A 22,425-nucleotide genomic window follows, 5' to 3' on the forward strand; every position below is an offset into this window, starting at 1 on the left:
TTCATCCACTCCACTGACTTCATCCACTCCACCGACTTCATCTGCTCCACCGACTTCATCTGCTCCACTCACTTCATCCATTCATCATGCATTATCGGTTCAACTAATGTCATTTGTCGCAGGCACTCGATCCGTCCCATGTTCTCCATCTGTCCCATGCACTGCACCCGTCTCATGCACTTGAATTGTCTATTCTACTTGTTCTATTTATACCATGCACTCTTACATTCCATGCCATCAATCTGTTTCATGCACTCTACCAGTTCTGTGTAGTCTGTGCACTCATCCGTATCATGTATTCGTCTTTCTATCCTCTCCACTTTATTCCTCTCATCCATTTTGTTCTTCTCGTCCATTACATTCATTTCATCCGTTTCATTAATTTCAACCTCTTTACTGCTTTCATACAATGTATTCCTTTTATCCACTTCACTGTTTTGATCCACTTTACTCATTCTATTCTGTTTGTCCTTTTTAGTTTACATTAGAGGTTATTAGTTTTCGATTTTTCGCTTGGTTCTTGATGTTGGATTGTTAATTATGGTATTGTTATTTATGGTCTAGTAGTTTGGGTTAGTTGAATTGCTGTTATCCACTGTATTCCTCTCGTCCACTTTGATCCTCTTGTCCATTACATTTATTTCGTCCATTTCATTAATTTCAACCACTTTACTGCTCTCATACAACTTATTCTTTTTATCCACTTCACTGCTTTGATCCTTTTTTCTCATTCTATTTTGTTTGTCCTTTTTAGTTTACCTTAGGGTTATTAGTTTTCGATTTCTTGCTCGGATCACGATGCTGGATTGTTATTTATGATCTAGCATTTTGGGCTAATGTCATTGAGTTGCTGTTTTCCAGTTTGAGTTAGGGGTCGGTTTTAGGGGATGAGCCATGTTTTCAGTAATTTGCGGAAAGACATGAGGTCCTCAGTGAGTCGGATGTTGGGTGGGAGTGTGTTTCACAGTGTGGGGGCCAAGGCTGAGAACGATGATCCACCTAACCAGACTGAGTTTGTTTTTGGTATGACTAGGAGGCCGGCTGAGCTTGATCTTAGAGTATGTGCAGGGTGATAGGATTTTAGTTTGTCTTGAATATATGGAGGTCCGGTTTTATGCAGTGCTCGGTGAGAAATGCATAAGGTTTTGAAGGTCACCCTTCGGGCAACCGGCAGCCAGTGCAGAGTTTTGAGGGCTGGGAGATGTGGTCTCTTGGGCCAAGCGCTAGTAGCAGTTTGGTTGCAGCGTTTTGTGCTCTTTGTAGTTAAGTCAGTTTGTATGTGTGCACTCCGAGGTAGAGGGGGTTAGCACAGTCCAGTCTTGATATAACAATTGATTGGACCGCAGAGAGTCTGTTGGGAAAGGAGAGGCATGGAAAAATGCACCTAAGAGTTTTAAGGTGGTAGTGGCAGGACTTTAAGACGTTTTTTACTGAGCTAGAGGGTGTTGGTGAGTTGCCCATGGTAGATGGCCAGGGTAGTGGGTGTGGAAGAAGTTTGGTGTTGCCACATAACATGATTTCGGTTTTGGATGGGTTTAGTAGGAGGTGTTTTGTTGTCATCCAGAGATCTATGTCGAGGAGGCAGGAAGCGAGGTCAGGTTTGCAGTTGGATTTTGAGTTCAGGAGTTTTAGAATTAGTTGAGTGTCATCAGCGTAGTTGTAGCACAGGATGTTGTGTGAATGAATTATTCATGGGAGGGTGGCCAGTTAGAAGTTAAACAGAAGGGCTGATAGGCTGGGAGGAATCAGTGGAGAGTAGGGTTTTTTGGTTCCTACTATTGAGGAAGGATGCTATCCATTTGAGAGCGGTTCCACAAATTCCTAGGCAGTGGATGCGGTCAAGGAGGATTGAGTGGTTGATTGTGTCGAAGGCAGCGGATAGGCCAAGAAGGTTTAATGCAGCGCATCCCGCAGAATCTGCCATGTTTTTAAGGTCATCCCAGATTGAGGTTAGGGTTGTTTTGGTTCCGTGTCGGGCTCTGAAACCTGATTGAGCGGGGTCTAGGAGATTGTTGGCTTTGACAAAGGTATTTAATTGGGAGTAGGTGGTTCGGTCAACGAGTTTGGCAAGGAATCTGGTGTTTGAGATGGGGCGGTAGTTTTTGGGCTCGAGAGGGTCGAGAGAAGCTTTTTTTATGAGAGGTTTGACATGAACGGTTTTGAATGCGTCGGGAAAAATTCCTGAGGAAAGGGAGTCATTTATGATGGTTCATGTGTGTTCTTCTGCGCAGGTAGATGCGAACATTTCTTTGAGGGTTGTGGCTGGGCAAGGGTCCATTTCAGGCTTGTGTGTGGGAATGGCCCATTTCTCTGTCAAGCCACAGGTCACTGGGGCGAGCTGCTTAGCATTTAAAAGCTAAAACCAAAAAAGTGATGGGTAGAAGGTTTTGAATGAATCTGAACCACCGGCAATGTTCTGGGCAACCTTCCACTCCATAGTTTTTTAGCCAAATCAGTCAGGTACTGCCACCAATGGGAACAGTGTTGCCCGAACTGCTGGTCCAGGTCCCCTCTGCACAGAAACACAAGCAACCCCAGACATGTTTCGGCCATCGGCCATGTTGGGCCTCCTCAGTGAGGTGCAGCTTGGTTCCCTACGCCGCAGCAGGCAAGGGACCCACGTCTGGGTATAACCTCTCATATAGGGAGACAAACTAAAACCAAAAAAGTGATGGGTGGAAGGTTTTGAACGAATCTGAACCACTGGCATTGCTCTCGGCAACCTTCCACACTACCGTTTTTTAACCAGTCTGCGCCATTGCAAAAGGGGTCCAGACACATGTAAATCCATCAGGTACTGCCACCAGTGGTAGCAGCCCTGCCCAAACCGCTGGGCCAGGTCCCCTCTTTAAAGAAACACAAGCAACCCCAGGCATGTTTCGGCATTTAAAAGCCCAACAATCTGCATCTACGCTAAAGTAAATACCTGACTAACAATGCATACTAGTCTGTGCCGTGGATGCTTGGTTGACGTGAAAACAGTGTTTTTACCTTTTATGAGGCATTGCATATTTTGTTTACGTCCTGCATAACAAGATGTATGCGCGTGAAATGACTGAACTGCATTCTGATACTCGTTATAACGGGAAACCAGGGGTATGTTCCCAAAATCAACTTAAAGAGTCTGAAAGGCGGTCTCCGAATGGAATGGTGTCTGGGTGCGCATTTCAAAATGATGTTTGGAGGCCCCCTTGCGTACAGCTGAGAAGACCTGTATGCACATGTTAGCAAAAATTTCTTTATCTGGATTAGTGTAAGGTTTCCAAATGTTGTAAAAATGGTAAATGAGTTTTTTGAGGGCAGTTTTATTTGAAACAGTTTTGTCTACATAGCCACAACAACAAAGAAACACATAAACCGCACCAACAGCACACAAGGTCTTGCATCGATCCGATATTCACACCAAAGCTCAGTGCACGGTGAAACCCGAACTGAAGCTGCCAACAGCACATGGGCGTAATTTTAGGGGGAGACGGGGGTGTTTGTCCCCCCCCAACTTTCATGGCACACGATTTTGTGAGCATTCATTTGAATGGAGCATTTTTTTTCAGATGACATGTCCCCCCCCAACATTTTCAGCAACATTACTCCACTGCAACAGCATAACACTTTTCTCACCTTCCTATTCCCTCTTCACCAGACTAACCCACCCCATCTTCTTGTTTGCAGATCCGCCTGAGCGACTGGTGCACGGTACAAATACCTTTAACGTTAACATACTCCATCAAACATTCAACATAGTTTACCTTTTTGCCTTGTGGGCGTAGCCTTGTGTAAATGGGCGGAGTCTTTCATGGTTTTTTTATTTTCAAATGTAGACAGGTTTGGTCAGTGCCTTTGTGTTTCGGTATAGAAGCTTGTTCGGAGAAAATCCACCTTGGGAGTTCGGGGGAAAAATTGCTATCTTTTCCCCGCATTCGCATGGAATAGTTGTGTAAGCCCGATAGCTTTCACGCGGCGTGGTAGTGCCTTCTTAGTCTGCATAGTTCCCGCTCACTAAAGATCACCTGTACGTGCCATGGGAACGTAACGTGGTGAAGATAAATACCGAGATATGGGCGTGCGTTAGATTCCATGGAGCGTATCGTGTAAGGGACGTGCCGCAAGGTCCGTTTTTCTAATGGGAACTAGCCACGCCCTCGAGGATGGGTGCTAGTGAGAATGGCCACGCGGAGTGTGTTTTGTGTGGTTAGAAGGGGTGCGGGATGATGTTGCGCGGAACCGGGGGAAAGCGTTGGACCGAAGGGTCCGCACTTGCACCAGTGCCGGGGTGGTGGTAGATGTCAGGGCGTGAACCTTAATTATGGTGTCGGTGGGCAGGCAGGGACACTACCGGCACAGAAGGGTGAGCACTGAACAATTCAGGTGTACAAAAGCAGTCTACCTTTAAATCCCGTTGTAGTGAATTGGCTGGATCTGCCCGTTTGAAGGGACCGTTCTTGAATGTTTGTTTTGGCTGGTTCCGCCCCTCTCCAAGCAGCTCTCACCTGCTAAACCCCCTACCTGCCCATATAAGCCAATAGGCTTTCACCACCAACAGCCGACTTGGATGTTTTCACCCTATCTGGGGGCACGGCTTTGAGTCTTAAGTACATGCCCAATGCAAGTACTTGAGGAAAGAAGGCTTCTAGTAATGCTTACCATCACCTGCTTCCCTATCGAAAGGGAGCCTCGCCCCTCTTGATGATGTAAAAGAAAGTCCGCTCCAGTTCACAGCACACATCTGTGGCTTGGTTATGGTTTGAAATGCTTTTAGAAGTTTCGATGTTCGGCCCCTCTAGCAGAATACCTATCATGCCTGCATTACCTACTGGTAATCTTCATTGCTCCTAGTCCTATTCTTCCTTGTACTGGTACTTGCGTGACCACTTAAGTCCTGGCACACGGCAGAGGAACGTGGAGGCAATAACTTTTTTCTCCTTCGGAGAAGGTGTCCTTCCGGCTTTATTTCGGGGTATATTTGTTCATTGGCTCAAGTCAAGGGTAGAAAGTGTTTTTTGTTTTTCCTTCTTATCGAAGGACTAGATTGATTTTTGTGTTCCATTTGGCCCATGAGACTAATTTTGTTTCTGGACCAAAACCATCCACTTTCTGTATTTTTAAATCACTGATTGGTAAATTCGCCCGTTTGTAGTGACAGATGGTGACCTTAGCCATCTGCTCAATATGGTAACCTCATGCAATTTCCTCATCGTAAGATATACTCTTTTTAAATAAAATAATTGGCATTTTATTATTAATGCCAGCGAGTGGTTTCTAAGCGCGGGTTTGGGATTTCAGCCTCTGGTTTGTTGTCTTGATTCCAAGACAAACGAGTTGCCCCTGAGCTATCCTTCCTTCGAAAAAAAAATCTCTTCTACTGATGTAGAAGGCCAAGTCTCAATGGCCAGTGTTTCTTGGGCATCCATCTTAAATGTGTTGTGCATGAACTGGACCCCAGCGTGTCTAGGCATTTTGACAACCTATTTCAATGAAATGGTATTCAAAGTGTAAAATACAGAATTGATTATCTTAAGTGCGAGAGAAATTGGGAATGTGAATCTTTTTACAAGGTCAGTGTAAATCTTTCCATGGATATGTCCTTTCTTTATATCGTCTAAGTAAAAATTCCAACAAGTAACAGTGGCTGGAAACGCCTCCTTGTAAAAGCAGTACTACATACCACTGTTGAATTGGTCCTGCCCAATGAGACTTTAGTTTCTGCCTTTTTTTTTTTGGAACTTACATTGTAAGTAATGTGTACCCTAAAATGAACCTAACGGCAATGTTATGACGGCCCCTACAACAGAATCATTGTGTATATTACTTGGTGCAGCGCTAAGCCTGGCTGCTTGAGCAACCGTGTTGGAAGGAAAGGCTATTCTTTGGCTGCCAATCGTCACAAAAAACGGTGTCAAAGAATCTTTTTTAACAAAGTATTCTTTTTTTTATTGAACAGGCTTCTGGAAGCATAACTAATATAATAGTTAAAATGTTGATGCATAGAAATTGAACCCCAGACGCTGTTGCAGGCATATTCGTAGCCAATGCCTCAAATCTCAGCAGCCATATGGTAATGCTAGCAATTTGTCTACTAAGAAATGGTGTGTTGTGTGGGTGGGGGAGAATTGCATGTTTTTAAAAATATATATATTCTATTTGGCAAGTAGCTTGCAGCTTGAACCCCCATCTCCTCCTGGTAATATCCCCGATCTAGTTGGGTATCAAAGCCAAATATAAGCTTTAGATGGGGCCTGCCCACTGTTTCATGCCTTTTCCATTTTTTTTTTATATTTTATTTTTTTACCAGTTCCTTTGCCTTCACAAACATTGCTTGGTTTGTGTGGGCGTCCAGAGAAATGTTGCTCAACAGTATTAAATGTGTACACGGCCAGCTAACCATGATTTCATGTGCTCCAGTCCTTGATGTCGGACCCATGTTGGGTTCAAATTTCCGTATCTGATTATTCAATATCCAGTTATAATTTGGAGAGCACCACTTTTAAATGCCTAGAGAACCCCTGCCAGTCCATAGGATGCTTCTAGTTGGATGGAGGTTTGGAATGCCAACAGGCGATGTGGTGTTGCTTTTTTGTTTTGAATAAATGATTGCATGGTAGACTTCACATAAAGGTGATCTACTTGGATTTGAAAGCACCCAATGAAGGTTGAATTTGTTACATTTGCAGGGCACAACAGTCTGATCACTGCTGTAGTAGTCTCTTTATCCTGTTTACTATGCAAAGGAACACTTGCTATGTTGCCTGTGAAATTAGCTGTGTGAGTAAAGTAACTTCTCAAATAACGTTTTTTTTTCTTCTCAGATTACCATTTGGTGAAGATGAGTACCATGGCAGACAACCACAAGGAGAGCTGGGACTCTCTTGTCCTCGCAGCCGAACACTACCGCCGGCAAACAGGCAATGACTTTGTTTTAATGACTGCTTACAAACCAAAACTTCAATCTACCTTTGCCTATACGTCCCATGGCAGTGGAGCCCTTTCTGATGCTGCACAACGCTATATAGAAGATATCGCTGTAGTGCACAAGACCACTGTGCTGACCAATCCTGTCGCCATACAACGGGCAAACCAAGAGTCTGCAGGAACAGACAAAGATTCCTACTCTAAGAGCTATCCCTCAATCTATGGCAGAGGCGGATTCTCATCTGACGATGACACTTGCAAGCCTGAAACCTGGCTCTCTGACTACACCATGGAGCCTAAAGTCATTCCGGATGGATCTGAGGAAGAGAATAAGACCAAACTGTCAAAGACTGGAGGTGTAGCAAACCCTACTGATTCAACCGGTAAGTAAGGACACTGCTTCATTTTGCTAAAGTAATTGCAAGAAATGTTCTTGCTACAGTGTAGTATAACCATTTTCCTTCTAGTCTTTGGCAATAGTCTGTAAAATTGTTCTGCACAACAGCTGATGGCTGACAACTGGCCTTGCCACATAGATGCATTGCTGCCGATATTTCCCATTTGAGTTTCCAAGTGTGTTCCTGTCCATCTCAATACTGCACGTCCGGCAAACCATTTATTGGCTGTGGTGATTAGTTTGTGTCCTGATGGCACTATGCAAATCCCTATTGTCAACTTGCCCTAAAGGCTGCTGCAGTGTCGGTGTGGGTTTTAGAAAAGTCGAAAGTCAAGCTGCAGCATTCCTACTGTGTCAAGTTAAAGTTGACTTATAGTGCATTTGTAAAATGTGCAGGCTTATTATCCAACCACTGAATGGGTGTATGATTTTGGTAATGTAAGTTTTGGTAGGACAGCACCCTCTGTCGTTGATGTTCATTTTTCGAGGAAGGGACAAATATTTGGTGTAAACAGTGGGTAGCTTTAGTGCAAAGACACTCTCAAACCTGTTCCGGAGGGCAGGGGTCCAGATCAATTGACAGTTGTATGAACCCGCAGTTAGTCCTGTTTCTCAGTTTGTGGTTATCTTTTGAGGTTTTTGCACAGCTTGTGATTAATGGGAAATTATTAGTTTTAATTTAGCACAGGACGCTAGTCTCAGCATGGATATTGATTCTGTCGTTTGATTGGGGGTGCAGAGGTTAAACTGGAGGACAGACACAGCATTTCAGTGTGTTGGATGCTATATTCAGGAAATCCGGGCAGATACGTTCCCATTCCTAAGGTAACTTTCACTATCTAATTGCTGACGGGTGGAAGTATTTGGTGGGCTTGGGAGTCGGAAGCAGAACAGGTCTAGGTTTCTACCCATCCATTTGTCACAGGCCACACCACGGGTTGTGCCCCATGAGATGGAAGCTGGCACCTGCAGGATCTATATCTGTATGTGTGAATACACTGGTGCAATGATCACTGGTCTAGTATCTTCCCTCCCACCCTGACCAGAAGGGCACCATTCCAGTCACTGCTCCTCCTAATGTGTCCGGTGGGAATGGGACACTCCTAAATCCTTTGCTGACTGGGGCATTTCTAAGTCCTATGCTGATTCTGTCATGGCAGAATAATTCTCAAAATAAAACTAACCTTTTCAACAGCTGCATCTGTGTGGGTGTGAAATGGAAACTCGGGGGTGCCCTGCCGTGTCTGTCAAGAATAGAAGCTGACTTGGTTCTTATTTGGTGGATTTCCAAGATGGCAGTTTAGTGTGGAAAATGAAGGCGATCCACAATGCTGCGGTTAGGTTTGGAGCTACTTTGAATAGCATATTGGTGAATTATTCCTCCCATCAGGTTTAGCAACCAGATCCTGATAACTTAACCCATGTGCTGCTTGCCCAGCACCACCTCACTTGCCATTGGTTGCTAGTAGTGAGAACTTGCGTACAATTTCGTTACATGATCCTGGTGCAACATACTTCCTGTTATGAGGGCCATAATACAGAGTGTTGGTATCATATTTGTATTTTGTCACTTGTAACCCAGTACTGCATTTGGAGAGTATCTTAAATAACCAGCATGAAACATTCTTGCTGAAGATGATCACTGAATACCACATAATGCTTCAGCACCCCACTTCCATGCAGCTATGGCTTTTTTTTTTTTTTTTTTTTTTTTTTTTTTTTTAGGGCGAGTGGCTTGTCTAATAGTCGACCAATGCATTGGAACTTGCAGCCTGACCAATGGAGGTGATCATTGGAGCTACATGCTTCCTTGTCAAGATCTTTTACTGGGCTCTTTAGAGTCCTGTGTGCTAGTACATTGCTGTATGGTTGTAAAATGTTTTTAAATGATGCACTCCAGTAACCTGTGGTCGAATGGTGGTAAAAACCATTATGCACGTTCCACAAATAACTGCAAATAAGTTATTGGGGTTGGAAAGTCTTCAGTCACTTAGTTGTGGGTGAAGACCTACCAGATGGAAAGCAGGTGTGGCTTGTATTGGCTCGACTGGGAGTACCAGATTGAGTTGGGGGAGGACTCTGAGATTATTTTCTGAGGGGACCTAGTTTCTTACCTCCAAACCATCTTTCCAAGCATACCTCCCTTTTTACCACGACGGACCTTGGATGGTACAGCAGTACATCTGGTTTGTAATTGACTGTACACCATCCACCCTTAACCTCTGAATGCAAATGATCGTCACATCTAGTGTTCCTAAACTGCTTGACCAAGCTATATAATCGCATCTGAATACATACTTTCTCTATTTAGGGGAGCTGCTTTCACCACTAACCTGCCCACATGCATGCGCAAATGTGGATGGGTTTTGTGTTTAGTTAGTAAAGGAACCTTACACGAACAATACATCCTAAAGACCAAACAATGCATCAAATACGTTTTCAGCAACAGCAGCTATTCAAGATCATTTAAAAAAAAAAAAAAAGTTAATGTGAAACTGCTAAACACAATGAGATCTGACTTCTGGAATTATTTGAGACCAGAACACTGCTGGGTCAAACGGCCTTAGGACGGAGACGGGAAAGGAGATAATAAACTCGCAGTTCAAGTACATGGGCAGATCAATGTTAAATGATCTAAGGATTCAATCGCTCCCTCGTCCATGCAGAGTCTGCTAGTCTTATCCCTATCAAAACTCCTAGGCAGCAAACTTGGACTAAATTTTAAGAACGTAGTTCTACACACAGCCACAGGAAACTTTAGCACATGTGACTCTAAACCGAGTATTTAGACACCGTTTCTGGTGTAGAAATCAAATTATTCTCTCCAAATGATTGACTACTTGTTGATCCAGGAAGGTAAAGCAATCAATCGAATGATTAAGATTCAACAGCTTAGCCTTAGCCTGATTTTCATCTACCCACACCGGAAGACTGGTTGTTTTATTACTCTTTTCCTATGCACTAAGTTTACAGAATAAAGAAATTGCTTGCAGGATTTTGGCAATGTTTTCATCTCAATCTACAGCTGGCTTCATGGACAGGAGACCAAGCTCATGCCTAATAGCAGCCGTAACACACAGGCCTAAGGCATTACGCCAAACCATGCCCTCTCAATTGGGATGAAGAGTAACAATTTAATGTCATATAACCTAAGCTGACATAATCTTAACCTTATAAGTAACGACCAGTGACAAAGAAAATGGTCCCAATGTATATGCTGCAACTGCACTAAGAATACCCTGCACTTCCCCTTCTGATCTAAACGGGCAGTTTTGAATCTCCCACTATACAGTGAAACCCAGATAAACAAATCTTGTTTCACAGGAATACCCTTTACCCTCCACACAAGAGGAACAATTCTTCCTCCTACTGACCGTGCAAATCCATAAACTAATAACTTATCCAGAGTGCTGTAATCCCACCAGTCAAGTCCAGTATAATTAAATCAGCGTAAAGTAAATACAAGGACTGAAGCCCTATCCTCTGTGGAAAAGACCTCTCCCAGTCACCCAAGTCGGAGAGATGCAGGTTAAAGAGCGTTTGAGCCAACATGCACCCTTGTCTGAATCCATGATGCATGCATATCTGCTCCAAGCGCCTCTGGAATTCAAACTAACCTAGAAACTCATGTTGGTGTGAAGGAACACTAAAATGTCCAACAAATTGCTTTGAATACGCTATGCTTTTAGCTTCGACTGCTGCATTTGGATCTAAGTGGATGTAAAGGGGTTTATGGTTAAGACTGCTATGACTGTGTAACATGGAAAGAATGACTCCATTTACGGAAGGGCCCAAACCACCTGGAAAACCTAACTGATTGGGGTCCAGGAGACTTGCACTCCTAATCAATTCATTCAGGCACTCTTCAGACACTTGAGGCAAAGATCTTGAGTAAAGGAGCATGTGTCGCTCTCGACCTGCCACCCTTCTTATACATTGGGACAAATAGCCTTCCACTGTGGATTTCTCAGGTTTGGGAATGCTTTATTTACCCCAATTCCACATGATCCCTTAATCAACATAATAAACCATGTTGTGAAACTGAAATTCATGGGATTGTTGCTTGTCTGAAATAGCAAGGTCTCCTAATCCAGTGTTATAGTGTGGGAACCCCTCTACTGACGACCACGGGACAAATGCCCTGTTCTATCGATTTTCTTCCACTCTGCATGGTCTACAGCCATGTTTTAGCTCACTGCACCCTCCTTCAGAGAGGGAAATATCATTCAGATATCTGTTTGTCCCCCACTAGGGCCAGCACTGAAATGCTTGGCAATTCTCATCAGCCACCCCAGACACATGTTTCAGCCTGTCTGACGTTTATCAGTGAGGTGGAGCTGTGCCTCTCTAAGCACAGTGAGCAAGGGCTCCTTGTCTGAAATACCCTGGGGTACTTGTGTGGGGGAGGGGGCAGGGTCTACAACCACATTTGAGTTCACTGCAACCTTCAGAGGAGAAATATACATTTGCATACATGTCTTTGTTCCACAAGGGCAGTGTAGCACTGAAATGCTGTAATCCAGTGTCTTTCATTGTGCATGGCCTCCAACCCTGTAAGCAAGGCTGCTCTGTACAGTGGTGAACCTGCCTCTGGCTACTGGATAGGAAGGGGTGTCAAAGGTTTGCCAAGATTTGAAAACCTCCTGTTGGTTCAGGCACTGTCGTCTTGGCTGTCTGAACTGTTTCACCACGATCACCAGTTTGGGGGTTCCCTTGCCTGTGTCTTGGGACCCATGTGACTAGTCTCAAGTAATGCACCCTGTACTGTCCATGTCCATTACTGCAAGTCTGCTGCCCCATCCTTTCCACTAGACACATTTACTACTTCCAGCGCTTAGGCATCTGCATTGAAGTGATTCAACAGTGACTTCATGTTTTGGCATGGAAGGGGCAGAACCCAGGCTTATCAAATTGAAATCTCGAAATGTGCCCCTACCTCATTGCTTCTCAGACCTGCCCTTTCAACGCTAAAGGCACAACAAAACTTGCATGCAACTGCCTATAAACCTTCACTACAGATCTGACCTACTCTTCTACAACCTGGGGGCACTCTTCATCACTTGCACCTTATTGCTACAGCATATGCCACCCACATTATTTGTAATGCGCGCCAGACCCAAGGGTTAACCGGGCGCAGTGAGAATATGCAAAGCTTTCAATGTTACATGGAATTACAAGGTTACATCATTTACAATGGTAGCGAGAAAAGTATGTACAAATTTAGCAGGATGCAGATCTGATCAAAGTTTAAGGCACTGCTGTCGAGCGAAGCAGTAAGTTTGTTACTATAATTTACATTTATGGTATATCTCTAATACATATATACAGTTCAGATAAAGTAGCACAACAAAGGTGTCTAGCAATACATTACATATTTTTGTCATTGAGGTGTTTGATAAGATTCATTCTATATGAGAAAGGTTGGTCTGTTAAGTTGTGTGGCAGGGCATTCCACCATTTTAGCAGCTAGCACAGGGAAACTGATGCCGCCAATTTTAGCAAGTTTAAATCTAGGTAATACCAGGCAGTTGGAGTTGGGGGTTCTTGTAGGTCTACTAGAGACTTTTCTTTTTATTTTGTCCATCAGGTAGCTGGGAGCAGCGTTATTGAGAGCTTTGTGCATCAAGGAGATCATTTTTAAGTGGATTTTGTTGTCGGTGGAGAGCCATTTATATTGGTGTCTGATGGAGGAGATATGTTCCCTTTATTTATGCCTAGAGCAGCTCTTGGGTCATTGTTTTGTAGGATTTGTAACCTTTTGGTGATAGTTTTGTTGGCACCACTGTAAAGGGCATTACAATAATCAAGTTGGGATAATGAGGCTCTCGCTAGGATCATGCAATTATCCTTAGATAAGAAGTGCTTACCTGCTCTTATTAATTTACAGGTATATGCTGTGGTGGACGCTAAGGAGTTAACTTGTTTCGTGAAAGACATAGTGGAATCCAGATAGAAACCTAGTGTTTTTACTTCCCTCGGAACCTTAATGCTATTGCCGTCTGTTAAACATGGAGTAGTCCTTGCCTAACTTGTTGATATTGGCCGGCGTACCCAGGTTAATCAGCTCAGTCTTACCATCATTCAGGCAGAGGCCATGGGATGCCATCCATGCCTGAATAATAAGGTACACCCTATTCACCAACCGCCTGTCCTTACTGTGATCCCCAGAAAGCGGGAGGAGACTGTATCATCTGCATAATTAGTGTAGGTGATACCTAGAAGGTCCAGATCATCGAAGAGAGGTTTATATGTTGTATAAGGAGACGCAAGATCCTTGAGGGACTCCGCAAGGGATTGGTGAAGGGTCGGCTGCTGCCGAAGGGGAGAAGACTCTCCTTGTTCTCTCGCTCAAAGGATTCAATCCATTTAGTGGCATGGGTGGAGAAGTGTGCAGCAGTGTCCAAGTGTTTGCAAAGGACCTTGTGGTCCACTAAATCGAAAGCAGCTGAGAGATCAAGTAGGAGTGCTGCCTTACCTTGATCTCTCAATTCATCTATTTGGGTCTTTAAATCAATGAGGGCAGTTTCAGTTCGTTGGAGTGGACGGAAGCCATTGTCTAGCTCCCAATAGATTATGTAATTCAAGGTCTTTGACTTTGTGTATAGGCAACTTTGTCTAGTATTTTCAGTAAGAAAGGTACTGTAGTAATGGGCCGGTAGTTGGTGTGGGATAAGGGGGTCTAGAGTCCGCTTCTTGAGGAGCGGGAGCACCCATGATTGTTTGGTTAGCCGGGATGTTACCTGTGGTGAAGGAGGCATTTATCAGTTTGGAAATGAACGGTGAGAGGTCTCTGGCAGCGTCTTTTATTAGTTGTGCTGGGCAGATGTCACCTTTGCAATTGGAGGGTTTGAGAGAGAGGATGGTTTTCTCTACCTAAGGTAGTTTTAGTGAAGGAGAATTTGTTGGTAGTCATTGTCATTAAACCTTCCAAATAAGCCGCCACTTAAAGATTCTTTTTTTTAGTTGGATTTTGTTTTGCAGCATGGTATTTTATTTTCTAGGGCAGTTTAGATATCTGTAAACCAAGTCTGGTCCTTAATACAGGTGTCTGGTGTGGCAATGGGAGAAGTTCTTTCAGAATGGAGAAGAGTTCCATCATGCTTGAGTTAGAGTTGGCAATGCGATAGCAGATTTAATTTTTGTAGTGCTGAGAGATTAGTTAAATTAACTTTGTTCTCCTCAGTTGGACAGTTTCCAGTCTGATACACATTTTCTTTTTGTTAAACGTAAGGCTTTGAGTTCTGGCGTGAACCATTTGTTTAAATGTGCCTTAGGTTTGCTTGTTGGGCGACTTTGTCCATAGTAGTATGCATGATGCTATTGTATTCATGGACCAATGCACTAGGGTCGAGGTTGTCTGGCAGAGCATTCAAGGTTGGAAGGATCAGGGAAATATTATCCACTGTCATTCTTTTTATTTCTTGTGGGGCAGGATGGAGCCGCCTGTAAGGTTCGAGTAGATGGTTTGGTGGTTAGTAGGTTAAAGGACACCAGAGTGGTCGGTCCAGGAATGGGGCGTAATAGAGACGACTACGGCCATACAGTTGGAATCAGTGATCCAGTCAAGTATTCTACCCTTCACATGGGTAGGGTTGTTTAACTTTTTGGGTTAGTCCTAAGGTGTTAAGGGTATTGGCAATAGTTGATGCATGAACATCTGCTTGGTCGTTGAAGCCAAGATTAAAGTCCCCTAGTACCAGCAGTTGTGATGTAGTTTTGATATTGTTGGACCTAAGGCTGTGCAAATCCTCCTCAAAGGTTCCAAGAGGACCTGGTGGTCTGTAGATTAGGTGAATGGATAGAGTTTGGGTATTTATGGGGATTTTCGCAGTGAGGGTTTCACAAGATTGCAGAGTTGTGGCAGGGGCTAATCTTAATGAGTTTGTTTTGGATATAATGGCGATTCCACCTCCACTGGAACCTTCTCGGTCTTGCCTGGATATGGTATAACCATCGGGAATGGCCAACATAATTGATGGACCTGCCGCATTGTGTAACCAGGTCTTGTTTATAGCAAAGTTTAGATTGGCTTCTATAATTAAATCAGCAAGGTCGATGGGCATGTGCCACTAAGGATCTTACATTAAGGAGTGCTCCCTTAAAGGAATGTCCTTCAGAATCCATTTTAGTTAGGATAGTATTTGATGGGTTAGTATTTGTCTTGTGCTTGTAAGTTTGGATGTTTATAGGGAATGAGGAAGATTGGGACCATTACATATCCTGGTATGTTGGAATTTCCTTGTGCGCTTTATAGCGGGATGGAATCTTCTGGAAGGTTCATAAAGTTTGAGTCTGGCACGTAATTTGAGGTTTCTATCGTGAGTTGGAATAGGCTGAGAGGTATAGGCTAGTTGGCCTGGTGCATAGGGCTAGTATGGCCAGAGTAGTTGAGTACCTTGGGAGTAATGGGTGGGAGAGAGGGCGCAAGAACTGACTTGCATAGGGGGATTTCAGTATGGCACTTCTGGGGGCATAAAGCGTGGCCATGACCATTATAGTATAGATATTGAGTAAGCATGACATAGTGCAAAGCTATCACTGGTGACTAGCAGTGCCACTTAGTATGAGCAGGCTAAGATTTTTTTTTTTAAGGTGTTGTCTAACACTGCATTCCTTGATGAAACATGACCACAGCCAGTGAACCACACCTAGCCTCTCGTGTTTTCAGTGGCCTGGGAACATTAGCGACCAAGAAACTAAATCAACTTCCCTTGATTCTCCCCCCCCCCCGCCCCAGTCCTAAAACATGAAACTGCTTTACTGAGCCCTTACTTTCTACATTGCAGTTGCAAAATCTCTTGCTGTGAAAATGCCTCCTGCTTCTACCAGTGCACTAAAAGGAAAATCTTGGATTTTTTTTTCTCCCCCCTTCAAGAACCACCACACGACTGCCTATAAAAACTTTGCATCTCCTTTAATAACTTCCCTATAAGAAACATTCAACTCACATTGGAAAAATAAATCGCCACCTTACACAACCACACCCTTAAGGTGGATGTTAGTGCATGGGCGTTAGCTGCGGAATTGAGAGCAGGGAATAATTGTTTTCCTGTCCACCACACATATGCTTGGATACCAGCAAGTCACTTTACCTGCTTTAGCTTCAAGGTACTTTGACCAAAGTTCAGATGCTTGAATAGGCATACATCATAACTCTGCTCCACTGTAGCCCTATTGCATTCTCCCACATCAGCATCTAACCAGACTATAGTAATCATATCTTGGGCTCTTCCCTATGAATAACACTCCCAAGTTTCTTAGCTAAACAAATAGAAAGCAGATTGGCACACAGGAACTAGGTACTTCAAACCTTTGCCCATCAACCACTTTTTTCGCATCTGCCTCTCCCTTCTTACAGAGCAGAGTGCAAGGCCACCAATAGAGGCGGAAGGGTGCTATACAAGACCGCTTGTATTGCATTAATTGCATGCACCAACTATGGGGTACAGAGTACATAAAGTGCTTAAGCCACAATCCGAAATGGTGTAAAACACACTACCAGTTGTAATGGACTGGCCTCTGGTAAGTCAATTTATGTGGCTATTCGTTGCTGCTACGGTCTTGCTTGCCACAAAGTACACTGACATCTCCTCTTTCTCAACCGTACACTGAATGACAAACCTTGAACGCAGGTAAGCCATGATTCACACATACTGTTAGATTATATCTTATACAGCTGTTCCCAAAAGGCATACATAAATGACCAAACTGCAACAGAAATAAATCAAGACGGTAATTAAAGAATGTATCCCCATTGGGGCAAACGCCCTAATCTTCCCAGAAGTGGCTACAAAACCCTGAAGACAGCCAGGCAGAGAACGGCAGCCAACAGGCCTGGAGCAAAGCCTCCCCTTTGAGCCTGACCTTTTCAACTGCATTTTAAGCCCTCTGCAAAGGCGGGGTGGCATTTTTCTCGACTTCTGGTCTGAGTCCCTGTGCGTTGGCCGGATTGACCTACAGTAACCTCAAGGAGCAGAGATCTTACCTTTCTCAAAACCGCAAAGAAAACTCTAACTAATCCTCAACTTTGACAGTGTCCATGGCAACTTTGTCAGGTACCAGCCTCCACCTGCGGATCTGTCTTTTCGCGCATCATGTCCTTAGATGCGCAATGTAAACTAACATAAACAACAAATAACGTTGAAAACCTCTTTTCCAGTAAGATAATGCTAACAATGCTGAAAATCTGTGTACAGTTAAAGGTAAGTGCAGCTTTTACTGGGGCAATGTCCATTATGTCTCTGAGCGCACCAGAATGCACTGCGCACCAGTCCCATATTTATCTACAAGCCACCCTTGGACATTTGGCTTCCATAGCCCAGGTTCTGAAACCGACAAAGCATCTTAAGTTGGGAATGCATTGAATACAACAGCAACTAGCAATTGTAATTAGTATTGCACAAATGCAAGCAAAGGCTAATGTAGTGTCCACCAATATCTGATCCATGAAAATGGCCAATTCCCATTTTTGAAAATGGCTTTCAATGGATTGTGAATGATCACTCAAATTAACACATACCTTAACCCAGGTTATGTTTCAGCAACAGTCAATGGCAGCTCGATTTTGCAAAGCTGCTTTTCTAATTTTGCTATCAAGAAGCAACTCTAACGCTTGAGGTGTTATGGGAGTCCTTTCACTACTAAACATGCTAACTTGATTAAAGATGAATAGCCCCAGCAGCTAAACCCATACTTAATAGGCCAGCACTAACCTTGGCCTCTAACAAATGCACATGTGAATTGCAAGTTGGGGATAGCCCTACAGATTCAAAGGTTGATCTTTTGTTTCAATATACTGCTGGGTGTAAAGAAAACCTCATTATTCCTAATCATGTTGAGGCACATGGACCTCCAGCAGTTAGCTGGAATGTACGTGTATGTGATATTGCACCACGAAAAAAAGCAATCCTGTTCGAAATTTCACATGATTCAGATGACTGGCAGCTACCACTTTGTAGTTACAGGTCATAGTATTTTGTACATTGGTACATGTGCTTGGAACCTGTGCACACAACTTCCTCTGACAGTTTAGTTCATCTGTTGGCATTTGGCAATTTCTTTCGGCTCACAGGTCATACAATAGCTAACATTGCCTTCATTTGTTGGTTTTCTCCTTTTGCAATGCTTTCTTGGCAAAACTTTCAATACTCGTAAACTACAAATGACTGCGTACATCGGAATCCTGTACTGAAGAATCATAATGCATGACCCCAAATGTGCCTCATGATCGGAGCTGGCATTGGCATTGCTACAGGTAGTCCATGCTGATGCATGCCAGGCAGAAATGTGAGATTGTTCTCCATTTGGGCATTCATCAGCGAATAATTCTGCCACCCTAAGGACATCTCTTGCACAGCTGACATCCATGTAGTCTGTATTTGAATTAACGTGACTTTTGCATTCCACAAATCCCGTTCTTCCGCGTGGCTGGGTTTTTGGCATCTGATGAGAAATGTCCAAAATCAGCCAGTCTCCCATGGATAACTGGCACAGATGTGACATTTCGCAAGTTGTTGCAGCATGCTTTTGGATTCTTCCGAACAGTCTAGTTAGTCCCACAATTACACAAGCCAGACACGGGCTCTACAAAGCAAACCCAGAAAATAGGTTGGTGTTGATGATCACTCTCTTGTAACATTTGTCTGTGGGCACATCTCTCCTTGCCAGGCTCCATTACTAAGACTACTTAGTCCTTGCCAGATGCAATGACCTCTGCGGGTACTCGTGGGCCACTTGGTCTTTTGACCCACACTTTTGCACCCGGTACCATGCTGTCTAAAGAGCTGAAACCACAAACCCCACGAGTAGTTGTGGGGGCCAGGGGAGGCCTTACTCCTTTCTGACAATCAACAACTTGTATAATCAATTGGGCTACTCAATCTCTTAGGTATCTGTAACACTTGGTCTCCACTGAATTACTGGATTTCTCCTTGGTAGTCTGCCTCTATGCCCCCTCCTAGCAAATTAATGCCTTTCAGTGCGAATCCAAGATTTAGGGGCAATCCGTCCCATATGTTCTGGTGGAATCTGTACTCCAATCCTGTTTAAATCACCATTATCCCACTTGGTTCTAACCTGATCTCATGAATAGTCTACCCCTGCTGATTCTGGGATTGCTCAGTAGGGAGCTAAAGCACCCAGTTTAATTTTTCAGTACATGTTGGGTTGAATCTGTGAAGCAGGGGTCATTAATCACAGCAGTGTGGTCTTGTGGTTATTCACTGGTCTATTATTCAACACCTGTGCTGCATCAAACACTGGCTCATGCCAGCCTACTAAACTGCCATTGCCTGATTTGCACAGCTGCTCTTTAAACTTCATTCTCTCAATCAAACCCAATGCTTCTGGCTGTTAAGTGATGTGGTATACCCACTCAATGCTCTTTTCCTTACCAAATCCCTCAATCTACATGCATTTAAAGTGTCAGCCGTTGTCACTCTGAATTTGCAAGGGTACACCATAATACAGCATAATCTGATTTCACAACTTAATGGTGTTCAGTTGTGTAGCATGTTTACACATCAATATCATCAAATATCCAGAGTATGTATCCACAATGGTTCGTGCATATTAACAGATTTTGCTGATTGGCATAGGACCAATATCATCAATCTGCCAAAATTGACTGGTAACTTTCCTCTTTGCAACTTGCTCTGGACAATCTGAGGGATGGGTCTATGCTATTGGGGTTGACACACTGGACATTGCAAAATTGTTTTCACTACCTCTGAAGGGCTACTGATCCCTTGAGCTTGTGCCCACCTGAGTAGCTTTTTCTCCAAGGTGCCCACATTTCTAGTGCGCCCGCTTAGCTAGACCCTCCATATCGCACTGCGCCTTTGCGTCCACAGATGAAACTGAATAAAACCAACATTTTAATGAGTCTGAGGCACAATATGCAGCTACATGATAGTGACTTCCCTTTGTGAGCATTTCCACAATATCTTGTCAGTTCTTTTACCCACAACTCTTTTGCGTGAATTTTCCATCCATTCTTTTGCTATGTTGGCAGCCACACCGCCAACCCATTCACCATCGACCATGAATCTGTGTACAAATGACATTGACCAGTGGTCTCTTGTTTCAAAGCTTCGTAAACTGCATAGTTCTTCAAACTGACTGCTCGTTACTTTCCCTGATGTAGTCCATCTTGTTTCTGGGATTGTTTGACGCAGCTTTCCAATATCGCTCAGTTCCCGCATAGCGAGCCGAGCTATCCATAAACCAGGCATGCTGTTGTCCGCTCTGTCAGATCTCCACAAGGTACTTCCCATTTCTTGGGAGACTCACATATTTCAGTCCTTTCCTGTGGTATGTAATCTGTGGGCCAATTCGTCATGTAGTTACGCAACGCCACCCTTTCCTGATTTAGCCATGTCTTGAATGTACCATTTCCACTTGATTATACTGGCTTCTTGACCGTGTCCTATTCTGTCTTCAGAGCTCGACGCCCATGGCATAATCTGGATTTTGGGCCTGATCAAATTTGCGGAGTATCAGAAAGAGCCCAATAGCATGCCAGTACCTGCCTCTCAAATGGAGTGTATTTGTTACCAGCCCTGGGCAACTTAAGAATCCAGAATCCCAATGTAACAAGTTTTCTGTCCTGTTTCTGCCACACTCCAGTTAGCATAAATGTCTTGTGCAGACCCATTTGACTCTACTTTGCCTTCCTTCAATTGCTACAAATTTAGCACCTGGTGCACTGTTTTGCCAACTCGAATGCCGCACACACTGAAATTTCTTGTGTCACTTTATAATGGGGGTAATGGGGAGGTGAGGGCAGTATCTGCCCTAGATGGGATGTGCTGTTTCCAGATCCTAAATGGCCATACCTATGAGCTGCTGAGCTTGTGTTGTGTTCATCGGAGTGGTGAACTTCCTGTTGTGCTTTCAGCACCTTCTCTCAATGCCACTAAATTCCTTAGAATACCACTGTATTGGTATTCGGCTGGCCCTTGAATTTTGTTCAGGTTAATCTCTCACCCTTCTCAACCGTTCAATGATGACTTCTAACTGCACACTTAGCTTATCTATCCCCTGAATCAAAATAACATCAATGTACTGAGTTATGTATGTTGGATTTACATGGTATCTTGTCTTAGTATTCTGCCACCAGCTTGTGACAGTTGGTTGGGCTATGTATGTACCCCATAGGTAATTTTGTGAAGGTGTACTGACGCCCCTTCCAAGAAAATGCAAACTGCTCTTGGCACTCGGCAATTGGCACAGAAAAATGTCTTGGTTAAGTTTACCACTGCATACCAGGTTCCCTCAAACTTTTGTACATTCTCAAAGTAATAGCGTAGTAAATGGACTGGTGTACAAGTCGATGCACTCACTCAAAACTGATATGTTCTACCTCTAGTGCCTGTCAACCCTTCCAGAATGTCAAACCCCATGATGTATTCAGGTATTCGGACAATTAACCCTTGGTATTTCTGCCTTATGAAATTGCCTATTTTCATCTTCACTCCTATTTGTACTGGTGGGGTTTCCTTGCCCCACTACTCCCGTAATGGTGGAGTGTCCACCAGATTTCCATGAATCAGAGGCCTCTGCCCCAGTATCCATCAATGCTCACACCTCTTGGTAGTTCCAGTAACCAAGGAGCAGAGCTCTTCCCTTAAAAGGGCAAAGAAAACGCCTCTAACTCGTCCTCAACTGACCGTGTCCATGGCAGCCTTATTGGGTACTAGCCTGCACCTGCAGATCTCGGTCTTTTCACGCACCATATCCTTTGAGCAATGCAAACCAATATAACGAATAACGTTGAAACATATTAAGTAAAATGCTTAATCTGTACGGCAGTGCAGCTTTCACTAAGGCATGGAGCAAATCTACATTGTGGCTCAGAGCGAACCCGAATGCACTGCGCACCAGCACTATATTTTGGCTCGAAGCATTACTTGCCCACATTTGGCTTCTGACATTGATGGACTTGGACTGTGACTCCCCTTGTTTACTCTTTTAACTGTCCTTCCTGTTCAGGTTTGTTTTGTCCCTGGCTACTGTAGATCATTGGTCAATTGTGCTAATTTGTATTTGCTATGACCTTCTGCACTATGAACCACTATACTCCTTGAACTGCAGCTTAAAGTTGCTGTCGGAGTGGCACTGTT

At 43.8% G+C, this 22,425-nt stretch overlaps 1 protein-coding gene across 3 annotated transcripts in view; it reads left to right on the top strand.

Moving 5' to 3' along the window:
• Positions 1-4,073: 4,073 nt before the first annotated feature.
• Positions 4,074-22,425, top strand: part of LOC138452908 (proline-rich AKT1 substrate 1-like) — a 40,537-nt gene continuing 22,185 nt past the window's right edge. The window contains exons 1-2 of one of the 3 annotated variants that reach the window (XM_069605255.1): positions 4,074-4,107; positions 6,804-7,289. In XM_069605255.1, coding sequence (XP_069461356.1) covers positions 6,821-7,289 — 469 coding nt within the window. In that variant the 5' untranslated portion in view covers positions 4,074-4,107; positions 6,804-6,820. The other 2 variants (XM_069605258.1, XM_069605257.1) reach the window with 2 other exon arrangements.

The sequence above is a fragment of the Ambystoma mexicanum genome, chromosome 1p, assembly GCF_040938575.1.
Source record: "Ambystoma mexicanum isolate Mex_15411 chromosome 1p, UKY_AmexF1_1, whole genome shotgun sequence".
In the NCBI taxonomy this organism is placed as follows: domain Eukaryota; kingdom Metazoa; phylum Chordata; class Amphibia; order Caudata; family Ambystomatidae; genus Ambystoma; species Ambystoma mexicanum.